General features: G+C 35.1%; 3 protein-coding genes across 3 annotated transcripts; 1 reads left to right on the forward strand and 2 right to left on the reverse strand.

The window, feature by feature from the left end:
- The first annotated feature begins 543 nt into the window (after nucleotides 1-543).
- On the forward strand, nucleotides 544-8,934 carry LOC136806943 (protection of telomeres protein 1-like). Its single transcript, XM_067063516.1, has 4 exons — nucleotides 544-672; nucleotides 6,308-6,634; nucleotides 7,034-7,541; nucleotides 8,159-8,934. The coding sequence occupies exons 2-4, from the start codon at nucleotides 6,315-6,317 to the stop codon at nucleotides 8,855-8,857; spliced, it is 1,527 nt and encodes a 508-aa protein (XP_066919617.1). The 5' UTR covers nucleotides 544-672; nucleotides 6,308-6,314; the 3' UTR covers nucleotides 8,858-8,934.
- Nucleotides 8,935-9,305: 371 nt separating this feature from the next.
- LOC136806946 (leucine-rich repeat-containing protein 40-like) lies at nucleotides 9,306-10,173 on the reverse strand. Its single transcript, XM_067063517.1, has one exon. The coding sequence runs from the start codon at nucleotides 10,134-10,136 to the stop codon at nucleotides 9,363-9,365; it is 774 nt and encodes a 257-aa protein (XP_066919618.1). The 5' UTR covers nucleotides 10,137-10,173; the 3' UTR covers nucleotides 9,306-9,362.
- An 859-nt stretch (nucleotides 10,174-11,032) lies between these two features.
- On the reverse strand, nucleotides 11,033-17,288 carry LOC136806947 (kelch-like protein 20). Its single transcript, XM_067063518.1, has 8 exons — nucleotides 17,238-17,288; nucleotides 16,912-17,018; nucleotides 15,755-16,015; nucleotides 15,016-15,534; nucleotides 14,009-14,184; nucleotides 12,946-13,069; nucleotides 12,109-12,304; nucleotides 11,033-11,831 (listed from the first exon to the last, which is right to left on the reverse strand). Exons 3-8 carry the CDS (start codon nucleotides 16,008-16,010, stop codon nucleotides 11,342-11,344), a joined length of 1,761 nt encoding a protein of 586 aa, XP_066919619.1. The 5' UTR covers nucleotides 16,011-16,015; nucleotides 16,912-17,018; nucleotides 17,238-17,288; the 3' UTR covers nucleotides 11,033-11,341.
- Nucleotides 17,289-18,895: the final 1,607 nt, after the last annotated feature.

The raw sequence follows: 18,895 nt of genomic DNA on the forward strand, positions 1-18,895 counted from the left end.
GGAAAAGTTTTTTCATACTGATTCTAAAAATCATCACAACATGTATCTTAAAATGGACTAGGTCCGAGTTATGGGCCAGGAGCCATTCTGGTCTGTAAAATACTCCCATGGCCTATAACTCGGACCCAGTCCATTTAGATGCATGTTGTGATGTTTTTTAGAATCAGTGTAAAAATACCTTTCCAACGGTATATGATATGACATGTTTTGGAACAAAAATAAAAAAGATTTTCGGGCATGCAGACTTGTAAATTACTTCCGTGGCTCATAACTCGGACCCAGTCCATTTGCAGATATATGTTGTGATGTTTTTTAGAATCAGTGTGAGAAAACCATTCCAACGATATATCATATGACACGCTTTGAAGATAAAAATTTTTTTTCTTGCAATGGAGGCATTCTGGTCTGTAAAATACACAAACAGGTGTTCCGGAAGTGGGTCAGAGGCTTAAAATGTTTCTTACCCCCTAAGGTACCACTGTACCAAATTTCATGCTTTCTAGTCAAAAACGCACAATTGATGCACATACTTTCCCTGGACTAGGTTTCATGGTTTAGCTGGGAGACCAGACCAAAGGGTTAACCAGACCAAAGGTATTAGCTAGCAAAAGATCACTTTCATCAGGACATTTTCTCGAAACTGCTCAAATGCCAACGCCAGGAACCAGATAGGTATTTAATTCCAAAAATTTTCCTCTATTAATTCAGTCATGTCCTTTTTTTTATCATCAGATTCCACTTTTCCCACCACACAAGAGATTCCCCATATCGCCACTTGGTTGGCGGCAGACGATATCATCCAGGCGTAGTTTTATTGATATAATCGATAATCTTGAGTAATCGATAAATAATCGATAAGTAATCGATGGATTAGATATCGATTAACCGATAGAATCGATAGGTAATTGATACTCAAGATTTTTTCAAAGCTCGATATTATTTATCGATCAATTTTGTCATCGATTGTTTATTGATTATAGATCGATTATACTTCGATTAAATTAAGTATCGATTAAAAATCGATCGGCTATTGATCACAGCTTTTGATCGATTACATATCGATCAAAAATTGATTAATCGTCGATCAAATAGTTAATCGATCAACTATCGATTCGTGATCGATTATTTATCAGATTTTAGGGAGTGGTACTTTAATTGGATTAACTTTCGCCTTCGCAAGATTAAATTTCTCGATTTCTCAAATTTTCGATGTACTTTTGAATTGAATCCAATCCCCTGGTAGCATAGGGTCTAGAAAAGCTACTACACTCATTTTTTTTATAAGGATACTGTAAATTTTGGCTGAAGCATTCTCAAACCCTCTGAAAGGCTTAACAAATAAAATTAAAAAAAAAACAAAGTTACCGTTTTATTTAAAGAAGTGGCGTTATTGAATGGTTTGCCTTTTTGGAGGAGCATTATTAATTCGAAAGCGGGCGTTTATTCAAAGTAATACGATCGGTATGAGATTTGGCGAATTCCAGAAATTTTCTTAACTTCATTAAATACCTTATCTTGGCCCTTTTACGCCGACCTTATTAGCGTTATTTCTGGGCTCGTTGGTGGAATAAGGGTCGGTAATGTAGTCAATAGTTGAGATAAGTAAATAATTGATAAGTAATCAATGCATGAACGATAAGTAATCAATGATTGTTAACAATCGATACATGATTGATAAGTAATCGATAGGTTGTATGTAGTCGATATGTGATCGATAAGTAATCGATACTCAAGATTTTTTGAAGGTCTGATTACCTATCAATTCTATCGCTTAATCAATATCTAATCCATCGATTACTTATTGATTATTTATCGATTACTCAAGATTATCGATTATATCGATTAACTACGCCTGGTATCATCCACCAGGATGCAAGTGAAATTTTTCAATCTGCGGACCTAGACGGGGGCTTGGTTATTATCAGTTAGGGTTAGGGTTGGAGCTCGAAAGTCACAATATAAGGCCGAAGGCCTTCTTAGGGGCATCTGTACCCTGTGACCTAACTTAGGATCCCGTGGGTAGGGATCCTTGTAGGGGCACCGGTAGGGTTGGAAGCTTTCTTAATAAAGGTCTGTAAATTATACGATATAAGTATTTGCATATGACAGCTTTATGCCGTGTCTCATTGGCGCAAGCTGTTAGGCATTGGGTTTGTAAACTTAGGTTGCTTGTATTTGGTGGTAGAGCTAGCCGGGGTCGGAGACCTATTAATTTCACCGGTACAGGCAAATTTCAGAAAAATACTTAGAAAACAGTTAGAAACACTAGAGAAAGTCAGAAAATCAGGATAGAAGATAGGAAAGTAGAAAATAGGGGGAAAATTATACTGCTGGTAGTTGAAAAATGAGCTTTGGAAATTTAGACAGTTTCTTTTAAAAGTCAACACAAGATTTTCCATCCTTTTTTAGAAAAAGACAATCCAGATTTCTTGTGCGATTTTGCAATTTTGAGCTCTATTTTTTGTAAAATCATTGCCATAATTGAGCAAATTAAAAAGTTTATAATGATAAAAGAAATTTACCGTTTAAACTTTAGAATTGCAATTGATAGCAAGTTGTGGCAGTTAGTCACACTAGCGTCCCACCAAAATGCGTATCAAAGATTAATGCTGCAAAAGCACTATATTGTTTACCTGACTCTCAAGCAAAAAAAATGCGCCGCAAAACTTCTAAAGGGATTCATGAAGGGATTCATGAAAAAATAACCCGGCGCTTTTTAATGAAATTAATATTCTCAAAAACTTTGAGAAATTGTCTAAAATTTGAGCCATAGATGAAACAATTTGAGCCAAGCCAACCTAGAGAACTAATTTGAAGATCAACTTCCCAAGAAAAAGATCTACGGGGGAGGCGGAACCCACCTAGATCCGCGCACTGCCGGATAGGCTACTTCCCGGAAATTTTGCCGGACCTCAAACACTGACCCATTTACATGTGCGGAATTGTTTTTACTTTAGCGTATAAACAAGGCCTTAAAAATCGAAGCGCTGTCTCTGGAATTGAATGACAAACTTTGGTTGGTTGATTTTGGCTGCTGCACGTTCAACTTTCAAGTTTTAATTAATTGTCTTGCGAACTTGATTCAGGTAACTCTCATCCTTGTTGTTGCAAATACATCCTGTAGATGACTGATGTTGTTTTTTCTGAAAGCTTGATTTCCTAGTGTGACTAACTGTGTGGGGCTTTCAAAGTTTGTGAATATGAATGGTGGCTTTCATGAGCTAAATATCTTGGTTCCATTTTCATCTTTCCCCCAACTTGCCTTCCTCAAAAATGAAGAAATTTGCAGCATCGCGATGGAGCGCATGACATCACCCACGCTGTAAATTACACGCTTGTAATTCATTATATTGGGGGTAGGTGGCAGGCAGTTTTCGGCGGGCACTCTACCGTAAGTTGGTCTAATATCGACATCCCTCTTCTAATTTTGACATCCTTTTAGGAAAAAATGTTTTGTCTATCAGTGATCCCGACCTTCTTACTATCCCTATCTCTAAAAAGGGTGTCAAAATTAGAAGAGGGATGTCGACATTAGATCAACTTACGGTATAATTCTCCTATCAGCGTCTGCCATTTTGAAGGAGAACAAAAAAATTAAAAAGGACACGCTATCAGTCAGTCAGTGAAAATTCATTTGTTAAATGCTGAGTTTATGGACACAAAAGGCGACTGTGTGCCCTACTGAAAAAAAATACTTTCCAATTCCATACTGTCAACTGTTTATCCTGGGAAAATAGGTTCAAGTTCAAATTCAAGTCTTATTCAAAACAATAGTAAACCAGACCCTATTACTCAAACCACGCTTTTACTCAAACTTATTCAAACAAGTAAAGTTTGAGTAAACATAAGTTTGAGTAAGTTCGAGTACTTAATCGAACTTACTCAAACTTTGGTTTCTAAGGTGTGTTAAAAGTACAAGTATAAAGTTTAAGTAAGTTCAAGTAAGTTTGATAATTGAAAATCTGCCAAATCTAGCTCAACCATGGTGTACCATCTCATGAAAAAAGAAAAATTTAATTTCTTTTTGCTCCTACTTTAAATAAAAGGAAATTTTATTCAACAGCTATCATCAATCAACCTAATTATACGTAGAATAAAAGGTAATGTCTACCATATAGCTAGGTATTTGTCCCTTCAGTGCATGTAAAGTTATGTACCGATGTCATCTCATTGTGTAAGACTATCATTATCAAAGAAATCACCAAAGGCTACCATGAAATTTGATCGCATGGATTGTAAAAAAGATTTCCTTCAAATCTACGTTTGTATTATTTATTATTGGAAGCTCAAGGCAAGGATGTAGATAGTCTTCATTTTTTTGTTGCCTTGTCAAAAAGAAATGTTAAAATAAAATTAACGACAGAGTATCAAGTGGTTAGTATCATCAAACTTTGTGAAGAATTCACTAATGAACATATTTTAGATGTTAAAGCTATATTTAATGTAGCCTGGATATCCAGACCGTAAACAATTTCATCGTCTAGTTTTTTATTATCTTGTCTCTGGTTTACAGTCTTGCCCACAGATCTGTAAAGCCTGAAGGGCTAGATTTGCGGCTTTTATCGAAAAGTGAAGCCTAGGTTTGGAAGGATTTTCTACCAAAGTCACGTGACTAAAATATGCAATTTCACTGGTTTAAGAGATGTGAAATAGCGTTTGCCGCCTACTTTCTTTGATCTCGCGCTCCGAAAACAATTAAAATGCTAGATCCTATCTATCGGCACGAAATTTGAAAAGTCAAATTTTTGCTTCACTTTTTTTTGCTGGAGAAAGCTTAAAGTTGCTTATCTAGCCCTTCGGGCTTTACAGATATCGGTGGTCTTTCCCAACTAACTCGTTTGCAGGGATATTTGTCCCTGATATGCGAGTGTATCTGATTGGTTGATTCGCTCCGAGTCACTGAGCAGAATTTTCGCAAGCTTTTCGATATTTTTCTATGTGCGCGCATAATTTATGGAAAAAAGCTGACATTGCAAAATAGTATAAACAAATGATAATGAAAACACAGGTCCATTTTTAAACAAAATGGCTGCTGGAAACGAGCCTTTATAAATGTGGCTGATGTTTTGATGCAGTTTAAAGTTGTTTTGAAAGTTTATTGAGTTTGTGAACAGAGAGTGTAAAAGAGGTTTTGTGGTAAGTTAATTATGTGTGTCTACCTGGGTTTCCAAAGTTTTAATAGTCTGTCAACAAGGGTTCACTCACATACAGCATCAAACAAACTGTATCAGACTTTTTTAGTTACACCAGAGACTCTAAAATTTTAGAAACTTTGTATGTTGAGGTAAGAGTTTTTTTTCTGAAATTTTGAGTCTAGATACCCAGGATATATTTAATGAGGTTCCTTCTACTGATGATAATGGAACAGAAGAAAATGCGAATGAAGAAAATGAGTGTGAAATTTTTGATTGACTTAACCTCATACTAGGCTTTTAGGGGCGGTTCAGAACTAGGGGGTGGCTTTTGTTGTACCCCGCCTCCCCCCCCTTAACTTTTTATCTAGTAGGTTTTTTTGGATGAATAGATGAAAGTTGGCACACAATCTGATCCTTGTCATATAAGGTAACTTTGACAAAAAACTATTTTGATGTTATGTTTGAACAATATATTATTTGACATAAAAGTTAAATTTGTACTGGAAATGTGTCAATCTTTATGACACCTTACTGTCAGAGATGTCATCATGCTCAAGGTGTGAACATTTTAGGTGTTTATTTTGAAGCTAAATAAAAGTTAGGAATTTACAGAAAATTTCGAAAGCTTTATTATTTCAGAAGTTATTAACATTATTTTCACCACCTACCAGTAAAAACCCCTCCTCCTAGTACGAATAGGATTAAGATTATTTTTAAGTTAATTAATATTTCGTTTTTAATCAGAGGCTTGTCTGATCCAAATCCAAGATTATTTGAAATGTAACTCATTCTAGGAGAACTTATCTTTTCAATTTGCAGGGGTATTATTTAGGAATAGGTGGTGCTGGGAAGAAGCTTTATCACTATACAATTATAGAGAACATTTCTATTTAATGAGGGGAATGAGAATTACATATTCCCTCCATTTGCACCGATCTCTCTACTGAACTCCACTTTGAAGAAGGATTGGTAATTTTTGTCTGTATAGAACAAATTGAAGTTTTTTTCATGAGAACTATAAAAAAGTTTTTAGAGTCGTAAATATCAGGTATTGAGCCCTTGAGTTCAACAAATTTTCTAAATTTTGGCCCAACAATCTTTTTCTCTGGGCTTTATTTTCTGATGAAGGATTGAATGTTAATCACAATGTTAATTTCTACCTTAATTTCTAGATAAAAAATGGCTACAAGTGATTATAAATATACGAAGATCTCCGATTTGAAAGAAGGTGATCGAGATGTCAACATTTATGGTATTGTCAAATATTACAGAGAACCCATCCGCACCAGTACTGGTCAATACAACTCCATGCTAACATTGGTCGATGAATCTGTGCAAGACGATCTGGAGAAAGGCATCAGATGTAATTTGTTTGGTAACAGTGTTGATGAACTACCACAAATCAACAAGATTGGAGACATTGTACGAATTCACAGAGCCTTCATCAAATTCTTTAATGGAAGGTTACAATTGCAAGCTAATAAACGAGCTTGTGCATGGTAAGATTCTCCTTCTTCAAAACTCACTGATCTCTAGCCAAGAATATTTTTCATAGTAGTATCAAAAATCTAGCTCCCGTTTATCATACCATTCTTAAAAATATAGGACACTGGGAACTTTTTTAAATTCTTGGTGACCCCTGAATTCACATTCGATCTCACTATGTGGCAGTAGATGGCAGTACCTTAAGGGAAGAAACTTTTAAGAACGGGATGATAAACGGGTACTAGATTTTTCTCACAAGTGAAATTTCTATACATAGAATATCAAGAAAAAATACCCGCAAAAAATGTTCACTTTTAGCTCAAATATGCTGCTACCATGACCCCAGCCCTTTTAACAGCCTGGAAGTGGTGAAATTCTAAACATCCATAACAATATCCACCTTTTGATTTCAGGATCGTGGTGTCAATGGATGATGTGGAGAATGTCAAATCATCTCATGAGAATTTCACTTTCACCATTATAGACAGAAGAACAGTAGAAGCCCTCTGTGAATTCTACAAAACAAATGTTACATCAGTCGACGAAGATGCAACTAACCTGACAATGTTCAAAGATTTTACTATGAACAGCTACGTTAATTGTATGGCAAAAGTCATTGGGATTTACAGATTCGAAACAAATTATTGTCTATTGAAAGTATCGGATGGAAGTAAAGTCAATTTTTCATCGTTTAGACAAAGTGGAAAAATCGATAATACATGTCTTATGCACTGGGTTGACCAAGACGCTGCAGAAGCCACCAGAAACCATTCCTTTGATATTTCAGTTTTCGACGACCATGTAAAGATTCTGGACGATTTAAAAGTGGGTGATTATGTTTTATTTTGTAATCTACACATCAAAAGAGTGACCTACAGCACCTATACTTCTGGAATGATACACACATTCAATCTGAAAGAGGTATGAGAATTCATTTAACAGAACTCGTGTTTTTACAAATGTTTCTTGATAGTAAATTAGTCGTCTAAATTGGCCCCTAAATGAAAAAAAGTAAAGCTCGAAAGAAAAAAAATCAATCACTCATTTTTGCGAGGTCAGTTTTCTAAATTATAACGACTATAAGCTTATTCTTTGAGAAGCCTGGTTTAATTTTCCACCTTTTAAGATTTTGGAGAAACCATGTAACGTTTTTGACAAGACGATATTTATTAGTGGTTTTTCGGGGGTTAAAAGTTCTATTTTAGGACCCATTTCGAGTCAATTTGAAAAGACATTATGAAAAATAGCCGAAAGTTTTCAAAATAGCCTTTCTCGGCAAAAGAGTGAAGGGAAGCAAAATAAATGCAACGAGCTGAAGAAAAAAGGCGCTCGGAATAATTGTCGAGTCTGTTATATCCTCTCCTCTACGGCACGTTCATCTCAATGTCCATCTATAGCTAAATCTACTTTAATTTTTAGTTGTATATAAACAGTGTTATAACAGACTTGTTTGCAAGTTTGATCCAATCGGTCAATCTTGCCTGAAATCTTAATACTGCAAACTCGAAAATGTCTTACTTTTTTTTTTCATTCTTTAGGTGCAAGACAGTAAAGGTTGGGCGGAAGTTATTCTTCATTCTGGGCGCTCGTACGGGCGTGGAATTTCCATTGTTGAGGCCGATCGTGCTGGTGTTGCAGACATCAAGGGGCGGGTACAAGCTTTAATGGACAATTATCAAGCAAATAAAGCAAGAGAACACGTACCGAGACCTTTACAAGACTCTTTAACAACCACTGACTACCCGGCACAACCCTTTCGTGCAATACAGACAATTCAAAATACAGCCGTACCAAATAAATTTCGTTTACGAGGGAAACTAATCGGTATAAAACCAGGCTCGATCGAAGACTTTGTTATGAAAATGTGTAATGGATGTGATACAATATATTCACGCAGTACCTCCAATAAGTGTTGTCCGAGCTGTCCGGATAAAGAACTAGAGCATAAGATATATTTTCAATTACTGGTCGAAGATCACACAGGACTTTTAAAAGCTGACGTGTACGATAAAGAGGCAGAATATTTCTTGAACTCGATGACTCCACACATTTTATTGACTGACTCAGCGAGACGTGAAAACGTAGAGTTGAAAATGAAGACTTTGTTAGACGACTCGATCAATCCAAGAGTGAAAATGAATTTGAAACACTTCCCTTGGATCGAGTTGTGTTTGTATTCGTTCAAAGATGCGTTTAATGGGACTGTTTATCGTGTTTTTGGCACAAGTCTAATTTGACCTAATCGTTCTAACTGTACTTTTTGAACTTTTTGATAACATTCAAACTTCTGAAAGAACCATTCTTCTGCAATACATTCGTGCAAGTCTTCTCAGGAAATTAAAACAATTGAGTGTAAAGCACCGAAGGACCAGAGAGGAAACTCTTCGATTGAAAATGAGAAGCCGCTTATTTCCCATTTAAAACTCGTGACCTGCTTGGTTTTCCCACAAACGCCGAATTGAAAAATAAAATCTATCGCTGAGTCTCGAAAAATGAACCGTGTAAAAACAAAGAAAGTGCTAGTTTCAATATGTCATAAAAAAAGCTTCACTTTTTCTTGCTTGATATTGAAGATTCCTCTCTTGTCCGTTTGGGGCTTTATACTCAATGATTAAAACCATGTTCCTTACTTTCAAAAGATCGAGAAATTCAAATGGCTGAAACCAAAGAAACATACCGTGATAATTATTCTCATTCTTAAGATTTTGAAATTTCTTTTCACAAATAGATTAAAGATTTTTTTCAAGGTTTACTCGGCAAAACAAGTCTACGTCCATTAGGGTTCGTAATTTTGTTTTCGCCATTTTGAAGAGTGCCAAATTCAAATACTTGGAGTTGTAGTAAATAGTCGATTGCTTTAACGTGTATTTTACTGACCGGATTATGTAGCAAGTGTAGTTCTTGTAGACTTTGGAGTCTTGTTGTGTCTTTTGGTAAATAACTAATTTTGTTGTTATTCAGGTTAAGCTTTTGTAGTCTCTTTATGTAAACAAGTGATAGAGGCATCTCAATGAAGCGATTCCCTTCCAAGTTCAGCTCAATCAAATTTTCCAGTAATTTTATATCTTCAGGTAGTTTATATAACTTATTGTATCCGAGATGCAGCTTTTTCAAGCATTTCAAACATCCAATTTCGTTTGGTAGGGTTGCGATAGCGTTCAAGCTCAAATCAAGAGTTTCTAGTTGTGAGAGACTCCATATCGCTGGATGAAGATATTCCATTCGATTATGTTGGAGTCGTAATTCTTTTAGTTTGTCCAGAGATGAAAGTTCGTGCGAAAGTGTTTTCAAATAGTTGTTATTTAGATTCAGACATCGCATGGAGTGTCTTCCCGAAAGATCGGGAAATTCGGTCAGCTCTGACGTACTGAGGTCGACGTTGTCTTTTTTGTTGTTCTTCGGTGCGAGGACTGATGGATAGAAAGGAGTGCTAACATTCTGGTGCTGATAGTCTCGTTGCACCTCTGGTAAAACGTATCTGTCCTGTTGTAGAAGATCTGATAATCTTGGTCCCATTTTGTACGTTTTTTAAAACTCACCTTGATCCTTTGGTTGACAAGGCTTTGTCCTCTTTTATGAAATATCAGAGCTCAGCTCCACGCCACCAAATTTTCGATTGGCAACTTGTAGAGTTTCTTCCTTATCCAAGCTTAATTAGTCTTTGTTATGTCAACTCCAATTAATTTTTAGTTTTCTTTAAAAAATGAATGTTAACGAGTTAATTGACCATAATTCTAGCAAGGAAGTAATTTTCTAAGCCCAAGATTAATTTCATATACAGGATAGGTCTCTGTAGAAAAAGTTATTGAAAGATACTTAACTTAGTTCTCAAAACAAACCTCTGTCCATCTTCAACACATGACCTGCTAAGACTTCTGAAATAAAAATCATTGATTTGTTTAAAGACTCGAAGCAGTGATTTCTCTTTAGAGAAGCCCGTATGAATGATTATTCAATCAAGTCGGCACTTTTTCATACTGAATAGAAAGAAATGTAAACGAACTGAATAATGAATCGAAAAATTTTTTGAAATGAAGAACATAGCAACTGATTTTTCATCAATCTTTCCACTAAGAATGACTGATGCTTTTGAATAATTTAGGTTTTCTTAAAGAAATAGAGGAAAGGAAGGATTTCAGAGATTTTTTGTTTACGTTTTACTTCATAAAGCATCCTAGGGATTTATTAAACACAACAAAAAGATACCCCAGGGAATCTTATTAGTTGAAACTAACCACCTCTCCTGCTTTAACTTGAGATAATATTCTATTTTCAAAATCTCAATTATTTTGTTGACAATTTCTTAAAAAGATTTTGAAGCAAAAATATTTCTCCATAGATCCAAATCAAAAATATTTAGCATCTTTCAAAATTTTATCCTATGATTTTTCTTTTTTTTCTTCATTTTTTCATAAAAATCATTTTACAAAATGGGTGAATAAATATTAATTTCATTAAATTATATAAAAACCCATTCTTCAAAACTTGGCACCCCACCTATAAACTCTATTTTCCATTCTCAGTCCTGCCTGGGACTAAGCTATGATAGGAAAAACATTTAAAAAAGTACTAATCTTCTCTGTAATAGCTCTTAGATGAAGATTTGAAAATTTGTGAGTAGATGTCAGTCTTGCTGTATCACGGACAGATGTTATGTAGTTGAATCGATAAATCGTGATTCTAAATTCTAATTATATCAACTAACGAGCCTTCATTTTTTATCAAAGTATAACAGCAGCCATGCCTTCCTTACACGTCGGTATTTTGCCCGATTCTTCCCATTGGTTTGCAATAGGGTCAAACACTTCCACCGAATCAAGTTCTCTATTAATACATGCACCACCCAGGGCGTACAATTTCCCGTCAATAGCGACAACTGCGACACTTTCACGACGTCGCTTCATTGACGGAATCGGGTACCATCGATTTGTCCGTGGCTCAAAAATCTCTACAGTGTTCAAGTCTTCATCGTAATCGCTGCCCCCGACGCTATAGAGCCGATTGTCCAATATCGCGGCCCCAAAATAACGGCGCCGGTACCCCATAGGACAACAATTATTCCATACGCCAGACCTCGGATCGTACATTTCTACTGTATTCAGAATAGAGATCCCATTTTCACCTCCCATAGCGTATAATATGCGATCATGCGACACTAGACTGAGTCCTTCTCGTTTGTTTGTCATACTAGCTACGGTTTCCCATACATCCCTAAAAAGCAAATTTGAGAGTTTCAATATAGTCAAGGCTAATGGTAGTATCCTCTAACGGTTTCGTGTTCCAAATAGTATACTAGCGGTTGTATGCGGTATGCGATTCATGAACATGAAGAGAAGTAGTATAATTTTGAAAGTTGCAAATTACCAGTGAGGTCAAGCCAAAAACCGTTTCTTGTGTCAAAAGCCTTAGTTTGGTTGGATGGATTAGTGATAAGGGAATTGTTGTTTTATCAGTTTTTTTAATAATTTCAGATTCATATCTTCTTTACCTAATGGGATCGTATCTTTCAACAGAGTTGTATTCAGTGTTAACAAAATCACTTCCACCTGCCACATACAGCCATCCGTTCAATTCAGCCATACTGAACGCATGTCGGGGAACTGACATTGAATGGTAAGGTTGCCATTGTTCCACCACTGGATCGTAGAATTCGCACGTGTTCAGTGATTGCGTTCCGTCGTACCCTGTAAGGGGATGAAAAAAGTACAGTCAACTAACTCTCTAATTCGAACCTATATAATTTGAATCTTTCTGTAATTCAAACTAAAGCATTTGTCCATTCGGCTGGAAAGTAGTGTAAAATACTCTCTATAATTCGAATCTTTCTGTAATTCAAACTAAAGCATTTGTCCATTCGGCTGGAAAGTAGTGTAAAATACTCTCTATAATTCGAATCTTTCTGTAATTCAAACTAAAGCATTTGTCCATTCGGCTGGAAAATAATGTAAAATACTCTCTATAATTCGAATCTTTCTTTAATTCGAAGAAAAGTCTTAGCCCCTTAAAAATTGAATTACAGAGAGGCAGTTGCAATTCCTAGCAGTGGTGCAGTTTCAAGGCTAGATTTGTATCGGCCAGTCTTCCTGTTTTGACTAGTGAGAATGGTGCTAATTATTGAAAGAAAAAAATCTCAACAACTTCCATAATTTTAAATTTTACCCTACTTATTTATTCGAAATACTTTTAAATGGCAATATATGCCAAAAGGACCCACTTCAAGAAATAAAATTGTTTGCTGGCTGCTATTTTTTCGGTATAAGGTGTTGCCAAGCTAAGCTAAGATTGTATTTTTGAATTCAGCATTTCGGTTTGGTCAAATCTTTACCTCCGGCCACGAATATTTTGCCATCATAAGTGAAAGCAGCAAGGCCATCTCTAGGAGTGGACATTCGTGGATGTGTACGCCAACGATCCTCCGATAAACAATAACATTCTATTGTATCGTAGACCTGATGAGATGAAAAAAGAGTCTAGAGGAGTTCTATGGGAAGTTAAAACCAATTTCCAAGGTACTCTCAAAATTAAAGGTACATTTAAAGTACAGTATAAAGTTATAAAATTCTAAAATCCGGACAGAATTAGTCTAAAGGCATCAACTACTTAAGTACTTTAAGCCACATGAGCATGTATGTAACTGCAACAGCATAAAGCTGATATACTGAAACAGCTCATGTTTCACAATGCCTTATTTGTGAGTGCTTTAGCGCTACTTATGTTCCTGGGGATGATGGACCACGTTTTCTCCTGGAGAGATATGTGATTCTACACGATGTAACAAATGATTTGAGATTTTATAGTTTGATCAGACCGTTCATTACACACACCCCCTTCTCACAGACCCGGTGAGATTTTTTCAGCCAGTGAGGGTAAAAATAGCGGACCTGAAATTAATGTAGATTGATATTCCCATTTTCCTCATTACTGGGGATTTGAATTCCATTGTTTTTGAGCAAGAAAATTCAGTGGGGATGGAAAAAATAGCACAATAATTTGCAGTGGGGATTGGATTATCTGATTATTTTCAGGAGCAGGGAAAAAATAAGAATATAATTTTCCATTGGGGACGATATTTTGGCCAACTTTTCCAGTGGGAAGGGTTCCCAGCGGGACTGTGAGAAGGGGGTGTTTCAATGTAAGATACAAAGAAAAAGTTTCTTTTGTGTAGACAGTGATGAAATTTTTCCTGATGGAAAAGGATTATTTTGACGATGTGCGAAAGAGGTGACAACTTTGAAAAAAGATTCTGATATAATTCATCTTTTTATTTAAATTCAAAACTTTTTGTTTCAAACAGAGAGATGGAAATTTCGTTGGGATCTGTTTTCATTTAGATATTTGAGAGTCAGCGTATCCAAACGGAATCATTTGAAAGGATTCTGGAAGTATACCTGTCTTTTCGTTTCACCACCGATGAGATAAATCATTGAAGGGAGTTGAAGACATCGTGGTTGATATTGTTTCAAAATGTGTGTTTGTGGGAGAAGAAAGGAGGTTTTGATGTCGCTCAGTAATTTGATGCATTCCACATTGTTTTGAACGTATTGGTGTGGCTCGATGATGTCCACTGAAATGGAATGGTAGTGATTGTTTGAAGAATTTTAGGGTACTTATCCCTTAACTGTTGCACTTTACTATACCCTTGTCTCAGTGACTCGGTGAAAGTCAGTGGATAAATTAAGGAACTTAATATCAATTGAGTTCTTAAAATTATCGTATCTGTCCATCTGTCTTTCAACGTAGTAGGTATTTCTCTCACGGCAACAATCTCCTGGCCTATTTTCCAATGGTGATTTAAGGCTACCAATAGTGTCTGATACAGGAGTATGGAAGGGAGTAGAAGGTGTATACTATGCTAGCACGACAACGCCAGTTATCAAAATTACACTGCAAGGTAAGCGAAATAATGAGTTTTTGGTGAAGTTAGAAAAAAGGCCTACATGATGGATGTTGTTAATTGAAATCGCTTTAGAATAATACTTCGACTTTTCACACACCCTTCTAATCTACTTATCGCTTTAAGGTGGCTCTTTGATGTGCAATTTCTCTATCAAATGCATTGCTACCGTGAGAAAAATATCCAAAAAGACTTCATACTTTCTAATTGATTTTGTTCCAATGAAATAAGGAAACTGGAGCTCAAGTTTTTGCATTAGTTCAGTATCGGTATAATTTTCAAAACAGCCTTATATAAATCTGTCAAGTTTAATGGGAAAAGAGCCATAGGTGGAAAGAATTAAGATAAAGATATAAACCATCGGACAGTTTCATCTATTTTTAACCCGGGCTATTTATTGCATAATGACCATATCTGTTTTGTTTTAAGACCTTTAAAGGATTCGATAAGAAATTATAAAAATTTGATCACAATCTAAAATAAAAGAGTGAAATATCTTACCAAGTACTTTCGGTGAGAGGTCGAGAAAACGAACCAATCGGAAGAGGTCGTTGAAAAAACCCATCCGACCAATTTCATCAGCACCGATCCATGTAACAATCGCATGAAATATATCAATCTCTGACGTCACTGAGATGACGTCACTTTGTAATAAAGTTTTGATTTGATCGAAAGGTATACTAATGAAGTCTTCACTTTGGATAACCTGTCGAAAATGTTTTTTACTAAACTCAATGGCTGAATCTTTCAAATCGTGACATGTGTGTAGATCCGCAAAACTTGCAATCGTTAAACAATTACTAGGTTCTAATTTGCCTTCTAGAAATTTTGAACAGCATTTTTTGATGCCATCAAATTGTAACATATTTGCTGCTGATAATAATTCGAACACATTGGATGAGTGAATCTTGATAACAGAGGTATAACAAAAGTCGACCAGCGATTTTAAAACGTTGAAATCTATTTCTTTGATGACGACATCATTTTGGGACGATTCCATCAGATTGCTAAGAAACATACCTAGAAAGTAGAATGGGAAAAAGTAAGGAAAAACTCAACCAATTTATTTCTTTCGTTTAACAAATAAGACGTTTATGTTTTTTTTTTGAGATGTTTCTCACTCTCTAAAGCCTTGACAGCTCGGAAGCGAAAGTACCAACTCTGTTCATGTCAAGTCAAAGAGTTCCATGGAGAGCAGTTTGCTTATTATTTGTTTCTTCTTATAGAATGATATTCTTACCTTCAAAGTAAAGACTGTTGGAAGCCAAGACGATTTTGTGGGCTGGAATTGTTTCATCATTCACTCTCAAAGTGATATCACAAAGCTCACAACGTGTGTACAGGTTGTAAAGTTTTTGAAAGAAATGACTGGAATGATCAGGGTCTGTGTACACTAGGAAATCATCTAGTTCTTTTTGGTCTTCTGTGTTGATTGGGGACATTTCTTCGTCCGTAGAGTCCTCAACTATTTGCAACATGACGGCTTTCCTTTTCATATACCCTTTAGATGAAAACAATTCACAATCCTTTCAAAAATAGAAATTAAACCTTACAAAAATATTAAAAATTCAAATCACTTGATTTATTAAATTCGATTGGCGAAGGAAAAATAGGATTTCTTGATGGAACCACAGGGGAAATCAATAAAAGTGAAATCATCAATAATAGAATATAACCAACTTCATGAGAATCCTTCCTTTCATCTCATTATACAATAACAAACTTTTAAAATTTCTCAAGAAAATTCAATACAGTAAAGCTTAACGAGTTGCCCTCCTCTTCGTAGTAGTTTATGACCATGTAATCAAGAGAGACATCAGTTGTTTCTACAGTACTCAATTTTCCTAATCGGTAAATGCTATTTATTGATACGACAAGTTTCCTTTTCCTCAATCCTGGCTTTTATAAGAAATTTAGCTAAGTTCTAAGAAAGAGAAGCTTCTAAACACGAAAAAACACGTCTTGGAAAATTGAAATTTTCAAGGTTTGTTGATTTAAGAACTTGAATATTAGATTTCTATTATAGGAGGGTCACTTTCTCAAAAATTACGCCTCATCTAAATTTCTCTACCACTAGACAACGTTTCTATCAATCTCGAAAGTTCTAAGAAAAAAAAAATTACAAATGATAGATTGGAAGTAGTAATTGGTCGTCTTAATCAAACGTTCAATTGAGTGGAATGTCATCAAAAACAAATGATTTCCGACCATACAAGTACCTTGATTCTAACCTTTTCCTGAAATTATCAAAATGATTATTTCATGGATTTCCTTATTTTGGTATAACGAGTCAAAATATGGAATGTGAACTGAATTTGGATTCATGAAAACCAAGGAAAAGCATTAAAGTAGGATTGTCTCTGAATGGCTATTCTTTTCAATAGAAATCATACATACTTAACGATATGAAATATTCAAATACACATTCTTGCTCCAGTCAATACAATTTCCTTCAAGAGGATGACAAGTTAACCAAAAATATTCTTAAGTTCATCAAGAAGAATCTGTCAAAAGAAAGAATTTGATGATAGCTTTTCCACACACCCCTGACTCATTGTTTCAGTTCAGTATCATAGTTAACGAATTAAACATAACTGGAAACTGGGGACAACATAAAGTCGAGAGATACATGGGTGTGATAGATCAAATCACCAAAGTTTAGATGAGTCTCCCTCCATGTATTTCAATGACACAGGAATAATCGCATTTGAAGTTATTCTTACCAAGATGAGAGTAGAATATTTCTCCAACAGAAAATTTCTCGTACAAAATCTAGTAAAGAAGAAAAACATAAAATATATATATACAGTGAAGTATTTGGAAGATATTTTTAATATCTCTGGTATCTTCATTTATACGAAGTGCTAAAACAGCTTTTGCGAGTCAATAAAGATGTATAGAAAGTTCTGTTTTTGATAGCAAAGTGTTAATTTTCTATCACCGGTACTATTTTAGTAAATTCTGTCTGTATCTTACCTCGCCACTCCTCTCTGTTGTACAAAATCAGTTTAGTTTTACAGCACAAGTCAAAACACACTCCAACCTGAAAGCAATATGATATATGGTTAAAATCAGTGTTAAAATAACAACACTTTACAAATATTCGGTCAATCAAGGACACAGAAATAGGATGTCCGAAGTGAACAAAAATGAAGTGAACAAAAACATACATAAAGTGCTTTTCTCATAGAGGTTTGAGGTAACCGAGAAAATGTTTTACCAACATCTCTTGTCAATAAAGCTGAAAATTGAAACAATTTCAATACCATTTGGTTATTACAAACAGTATGAGCAAACGAAATAAATGCCGTCATTCGTCATTCATTTCGATAAGATTTCAGAATTATTTGATACAGTCAAAATTTAAGTTCAATATTTTTTTTATGTTGTGTCAAATCAATTTGCATTGGAAACAAAAACTGTTTTGGTGAATTCGTGCTCGTTGAAGAGATACTCGCGAGCGGAATGTTGAAATGTAAAATCCAAACAAAAGAGATGGAATGGATTTTTTGTCTTGTCATTTTTTATTTTAATTTTAATATTTTTAAGGACTATTTTCTTAAATATCTTTTCAACGAGCACTAACTCAGGATCTTATTGGATTTCTGATCGTATAGTCAAATTTTATCTGATTATTGTTTTTTTTTGCGATTTTGTGCTCGTTGAAGAGATACTCGCGAGTGGAATGTGATGAAAAAAATCCAAAAGAAGAGATATGGAATGGAAATTTGTCTCGCCATTTGTTATTTTAATTTCCTATTTTTATGGACTAATTATTCTTTTTGATAATATTCAACTCTTAAATATCTTTTAAACGAGCACTAACTCAGGATCTTATTGGATTTCTGATTGTATCTAATTGTAAGTTTTATTTCCATCGGTCGATGAATATAAGGTAAAGCATCATTGCGTATAGTAATCGATTAAACATAATTTTTGAATTTTTATTAGTTAGTTACAAAAAACAACTATATAAATCGGGTATAAAATTGGGAACTGGAAGGTAATGGAAAGGAATGTCACTAAAACGATATGTTTGTGGTCAAAACCAGTGTTAACTTTAGAGAGAAGTTCATTACATTTTGTCTGTATAAATTCATTACACCTGTAGGTATATTATTATCAAGAGGCCTTAAGAGGGAGAAGGTATATCGAAATTTTCAGCAAAATTCAACACTGGTATTAAAAACCCCTATTCATTCAGACAAAATATTGAGCAGGTTCTGTAACTTTTTGAAAATCAGAAAGCTTTATGTACCTCCATTACCCACCAGTTCCTGACTTGTTGCAAAGATAAAGGAATGACACCCAGAGAAAAAAAAGTTCCACTTTAAAAACTTGGTCATAGAATACAACACATTTCCTCAACATTTTATCAGAC

This window comes from Clytia hemisphaerica, unplaced genomic scaffold, assembly GCF_902728285.1.
Source record: "Clytia hemisphaerica strain Z4C2 unplaced genomic scaffold, Clytia hemisphaerica genome assembly, whole genome shotgun sequence".
NCBI lineage: Eukaryota > Metazoa > Cnidaria > Hydrozoa > Leptothecata > Clytiidae > Clytia > Clytia hemisphaerica.